The sequence below is a fragment of the Elaeis guineensis genome, chromosome 2 (genome assembly GCF_000442705.2).
Source record: "Elaeis guineensis isolate ETL-2024a chromosome 2, EG11, whole genome shotgun sequence".
In the NCBI taxonomy this organism is placed as follows: domain Eukaryota; kingdom Viridiplantae; phylum Streptophyta; class Magnoliopsida; order Arecales; family Arecaceae; genus Elaeis; species Elaeis guineensis.
In genome coordinates this window covers 81,060,607-81,066,799 of record NC_025994.2, presented here as the reverse complement: position 1 = coordinate 81,066,799, position 6,193 = coordinate 81,060,607, and the positions used below count along the sequence as shown (strand labels likewise).

At 36.5% G+C, this 6,193-nt stretch overlaps 1 protein-coding gene across 1 annotated transcript in view; it reads left to right on the top strand.

Annotated features, from left to right (window-relative positions):
* Window positions 1-3,572: 3,572 nt before the first annotated feature.
* Window positions 3,573-6,193, top strand: part of LOC105057031 (uncharacterized) — a 28,363-nt gene continuing 25,742 nt past the window's right edge. Inside the window, exon 1 of the mRNA XM_010939468.2 lies at window positions 3,573-3,807. Coding sequence (XP_010937770.1) covers window positions 3,740-3,807 — 68 coding nt within the window. The 5' untranslated portion in view covers window positions 3,573-3,739. The remainder of the gene's footprint in view (window positions 3,808-6,193) is intronic.

The following is a 6,193-nucleotide window of genomic DNA, read 5'->3' as shown; positions in this document are numbered from 1 at the left end:
GAACGAAGTGATTCAGCCTCCCCTACCTGATGAGCCTCTCAATCTCATTTTGGAGCTAAATGCAATCTTCGGTATCATGATCATTTTCTTGATGGTAAAAGTAATATTTATTTGGGTCATGGCGGTGCCTTGGCTTCATCCGCATTTTCGGAGGCTCAGGCAGCTTGGCTCATATCTCCATTAATACCTCTCCCCTGAAAACATTCAAAGGCATGTAGTTAGTATAACGTCTAGGAGGTGAGGGTTGTCGATCCCTTTTCTGAGGACTTCGAGATCGACAGTTTTGGGAGCCCCTATTCTTCCACCTCTGGAATGGAGATCGAGAGCGCTGGTGAGTTCTCTCTTCTCACCTCAGAAAATGCTCCTTATTCTGCCCTGCCACCACGGAATTGGCAAGAGTCTCCTCCACAAAAGCCTCTTTCTGTGCGAGTGTACTTCTTTGCACAGACAAGCATGTCCGAAAAGTTCTAGGGATAAGTCTTAGTCAACGACTTTTTTAAGTCGTTCTTCAATAGGCCGCCTATCATTGCGGCCATCACGGCTGACTGGTCCAGATCACGAACTTTCAGGGTCGCTGCTTTGAAATAGTTAACATAAATGCGGATCAACTCACCCTCCTTCTATCTGATGGTGTGAAAGTAGTCAGACTGCTTTTGCTGTTGCCGGTTGTTGACGAAGTGACCGATGAAGAACCGACATAGCTTCTTAAAGGAGTGGATGGAAGCTGGCTTCAAGCTCGAATATCATTATCGAGTTGTCTCCTTGAGAGTAGGAGGAAACGCTCGACAGAGAATGATATCATGTAGTGTGGCTAGCTAGTGAGTACTCTATCTTATAAAAAAAATTAGATTTTATATTTGCTTTTTAACTAAAATAAGGGTTACTTATTTGTTTTTGTCAAAATTCTTGGTTATTGCATTTTTGCTGTTCATCGTACTTGTATATAAGGACTTGGCGGCAAACCATCTGTCTAGACGTTGGCATGCTTGTACCATGCTGATGGTTATCACAGCAGGTTCTTCTACGTACTGTATACTACTAACTCTGTATGATAATGAAGGCTTCAGGCTCCAGTTCCAACCAAAAAAAAAAAACATTTGTCCATACGAAGACTTGACTTCATTTCACGATGCAAGAGGATTCATGCAAGTCATTCTGATTGACATGATACACAAAGAATGATTGAATCTTGGGTTGCCAAAGTAGCACCGGCGATAAAGAATTTTGCATACTGGAACGCTTTATGGTGAGAAATACATTAGCGGATACAAATAATGTTCCATAAATTGGCACTCTAAATCACTTTGTTTGCAAGTATTGTTGTAAAAACTTGAAAATGTTTTAGTTATGTGCAATTACTATTAGTTAGGGATGTGCAAAAGAATATTCAAAATCTGCAAATCTGAAAATGTCCGATGAGATAAGATAGATTGCGCATTATAATGGGAGAGAATTAACTATAATCAATATGATATGTTTTTAAGACTAATATATCATTTAGCATATTTATGTTGGAGTGAACTTTTACTTGAAAACTAATGTTAGAATCAAACCAATGAGCTCGAGTTTAGAAAGAGATCTGATTGTTTATGGATCATTACAAAATAGACAATTAAACGATTGAACATGATTTTGCTAACATTCAAGCTAAGACAATGAGATATTTTTCTGTGAATAGACTTTACTTGGAAGGCTATTGTTGACTATCTTTTTAAAAAAATAGAGCAGATAAATTGGAACGCGGACGCAACTCGCACTTTAATACACTATATTGCGCGTGCAACATGTATTTAAATAATAAATACTAGCTAGCTTGTTGTAGATGGCAAGTAACCAATCGACAGGATGGCTTTGCAATAAATTTAGTGTAATTCCGTCCTTGACTAGAAACATGACACTCTGTACTTTACATCCCTCCTAGTATTCCGTAGTAGCAGATTGTTGTTGCATAAAGTTGAGGTGAATTTTTTTTTTTTTTTTTTTTTTTTTGTAAAAAAGACACAATGATAATATAAGAGAGTGGTTGCAAATGGGTTATGTTAATTGCATGCGTTAAAATATTTTTAAGTCCAAGGCTAACAAGCTGATTGCATCCAACTAATATCACATCTAAAATTTGGATGCACACAAATACATGTAATTTAAATATTATAATGGTAAGTTAGATTAGCCTTGTATTCGAGAATTAGGTTGGATGTGATGTCATTGGTTGGTTCTGATATTATAAATTATCTTTGGCCAGGTTCTCATGTCTATTTTATACAATTTAGATCTTTTGAGGGGATATCTACTCATTTTAATTGGAGCATCATTTTTCAATTTAGGACAAATTTTATTGGTGTTAAATATATCTGTGAAGTGTTGGTATATCCATTTCTTCTAATGGGTGATGGCTAGCTAACTTTTATTGAGAAAGCCTCTAAATGATAGTGTTAGAGACTTAATCTCGAATTTTTTTTTTATTGACTATCTTATAAAACTTTTTTCCTTCCTCTAATACATCATTAGTGAATTTACATCTTATTATCTGCCTATATGGCCCTTACATTCTCATACCTTTTATTCTCAATGTTATGCTTCTATTGCTGCAAAATTAGCATCTATTGCATCCATATGGTTACAATCTAATCTCCGACCTATACAAAACCTTCTTATGATATTTTTTTTGATTATTAGCAAGTTGTCTTTATCGCCCATCAATTCTTATTTCTCCAACAATCATTAAAGAATCAATATTTTGGAAGTAGCATATTGTTACTACCGGTTAATATAGTGGGAGGCACAACAAAAAATTATCGTAGTTGTGTCATGCAAATCTATTGAATCTCCTATCATTTTATTTGAGTTTTTGTTTTAGCCATCATTGCAACATTTTTTTTTTAATATCTAAATATATTTGAGGATCCATTAGAATAAATGCCATCTTTCTCACCATACTACGTCATTTGAATCAAAAATACGATGGTGCTATGTACATAAACATATGAGATAAATAGAGCTGTATCTATGAATTTAGCGATGCTGACTAAATCGAACATTTAATTAGATATAAATATGGCAAAAATAAGTAGACATCAATCATAATCTTGTTAAGAAATTTATAAAAGAAATCTGATTATTTGAGCTAACATGCAAAGGCCCCCAAAGGCAATTACAGGATTTTATGTCGTGTAAATTAAAATTGAGATCCATATAAGATGGACAAGATGTATTATATTTATATGGTATATGATTCATATGCTATACAAATTGGATCTTTTTGTCGTGCATGGCCAAGTATGAGGCTGAAAACTCAGATACAAGAATTTATCAAAACGCTACTTCCCAACTCAAAATCCATGTAATACAAATCAGATACAGTTTTATTTGTAAAAGTCTTACATTTATTTAATTAAAAATAATTATCAAATGAAATTTTTGTACCGATAAAAGGATGACACTGCAGCTGGTATCGGTGTTCTCTGTCAAAGAAACGGACAATATTTAACTAATAATAATATATCAACAAGTATGCCCGAATGCCTTTTTTTTTTTTTTGGCTCAAGACAAGTAGGCTGTTCAGAGGGTGCAACGACTTGGGTGGGCGGCGTCGGTCCGCGAAAAATAAAAAAACAAGAAGAGCGCTCATTTGAAACGGCACTGTGATCTCTTCTTCGCGAGTGCTTCTTCGTCTCGACAAGAAACCGCGGGGGTCTCTCCTTCCCTCCATTCTCCTACTTCTTGGCCACGTCTTAAAGCGATGGATTCGAGGGAAATCGCTCGTCCCAAGGTCCCCGCCTTCGACCAAACCGAGATCAATTGGGACAAGTAAGGATCGTTCTTTCTTTCGATTTGTTTTTGTTTTCTTGGTAATCGTTGATCCTTGATTCGTTTCCCTGATCCTTTTCTTTTAATTACGTGATTAATTTATAATCATTTCTTGTTTTCATTTCTTCCCCCTTTTTATGTCTCTTCAAGTTTTTGATGGGTTTGATGGATTGGAGGGAGGTTATCGGAGAATGAAAGAATCTTTCATGCTTTATGTCTGTTAGATTTTCGGTTTTCTTGGACATCGTTAAATATCGATCCATTTTCTTGGATATCTATTCTTTAATTAGAATTTGTGCTAGATCTTTCAGAGCAGTACATTTTCCACGTTGGTCCTTTCTGCCCCTTTTTCCTTGTCTAGCTCTTTCTTGTACACTAATTTTTATCTTTCTTATCAGTGGGTTTCTTTTCTTTCTTCATCTTATAGACTTATCATATGATATTTTTTCATTCATATCAGTTCACTCAGCTGATAGAGTTCTCATTAACATTTTTTTTTTTTTTTTTGGATGAAAGTTCTCATTAACATTTTTTGTGCTTCAGATTTCTGTTATGTCCGAAAATATTGGCTTTTCTTATGTTTCAGGTTGCTTATGTTTGCGATAATGCCATTGTTGGTTGAGTTCCATCAAAAGATCAGATTTTTTTTTTTCTTCTTTTTGAATTTTAGATTCATGTAGTTTAGCTTATAAGAAGTTGCTGATCCTCAGAAGTTGCTACTTCTGTTGAATTTCGATGATGATGATTTTTCCCAGTTCACTTATTGCTTGATGATTCATAATTTGTTTAAGACCAGTTGTTCAGCAATTCATTTTCTTCTTTTCTTTCATCAATTCTTTTTTTTTCTTTGCTTTTTTCTCTTCCATTGAGTAAATAGTATCCTGCATTTTTGTTGGCGTAACGTTGAGTGCAATTGATAAGTGTTGGTATCTTGTTCATTGCTTTGTTTTGCTGTTTCTTCACATCAATGAACCGGTAGACCACCTCTTGCTCATGCTTTATTAAACACAGGTGATGAAGAATATATGCAGAAGAACTCAATAACTGAATGGTTTTTTGTCAAGATAGTTAATTGTACTAAATTCTGCTTGAGGATAAAGTGCAGAGAACCTGTAAGTAGAAATAGTTGTTTAGTAGCAAAGAAGACTAGAAATTTCACTCCTTAAGTGCTGCTGTAGCCTTCAAAAATATCTAAGCAGCTATTTTCTAATCACTAGGTTCAGCTCTTTGAAACATACAGCTTTAAGTAGATCTTTCATCATAATAAGCTTCCACAGCTCCTTCTGCATGCCTGCCTTTACGTGGATTTTGTCCTTTGGACATCATCGATCATTGCAACTATCTCATTAGTCTGAAACACTTTCTTTAGTTGCATTCTTTCCGAGCTACTTTTTCCTAATTATTTGAAGCAAATTAACCTTTATCTCTTTTTTTTTTTGGTTATGTTTATCATGCTTATCTCATATTTATTGTTGTTGCTTTGTCCATAGCCTATGATCTCTCTCTCTCTCTCTCTCACACACACACTCACTCAATCACTCACTCATACACAAACAATATACACCTCCTTCTCTTACCAATTTGTTTTTTTTTTTGGTTAAGATGGAGCACTCATATAAGTTTGGTATGAATATAGCCAAAAAGATCAGAAAAAGGATATCACGTAGTGGTATAGGAACAATCGCAACATCGATCCACAAGATCTCTCGTGTGCTCAGCTACATATGATGCCATCCAGTTAGTAGCCTTCTTTGCCTCTTAGTAGACATGTCCGATATCTATCAAGGTGCACTCCCCCTCTAGCCACCATATGTCCTGCAAGAGCAAATGCACCAGATCTTCTCTAGAATGCTCTTGCATCCAACCAACCATCGTGGTCGAGTACCCCTCAATAATCAGCCTTTCAGCTCTTAGTGTCATCCTGATGAAGATAATGCCCACCCAGGCCACCCTACAGCTTCACTTCCGAAACAATACTATCAAAGAGGTGGCTCCCATCTGCTGCCACAAATCTGGAGTCAGGACCTTAAATGATGAATCCTGATCCTCCCCTGCTACCCCTCACACCGCCATCAAAGATGATCTTGAGAAAACTCCAGAGGTGGGGGTTCCTAAGTGATAAATACTAGGCGAGTCGCTGCATGGGCAGGTAGGGGGCCCCAAGTGTTGTCAGTCGATAAGGCTGGATCAATCAACGACAAGTTAATGATCTCGATAGCTTGAGCTTGCACCCTTTCTAGAGTGAACCTCACTGGCTACCACCTTGCCTCAAAGACGTCATTGTTCTTGGCCAAATAGATGTGATAAGCCATATAGATAGCTTTGATGCCCCATACCTTGGATGATTCCAACCCGGTTGCTCCACTACGGTGCCTTAAGAAAGACT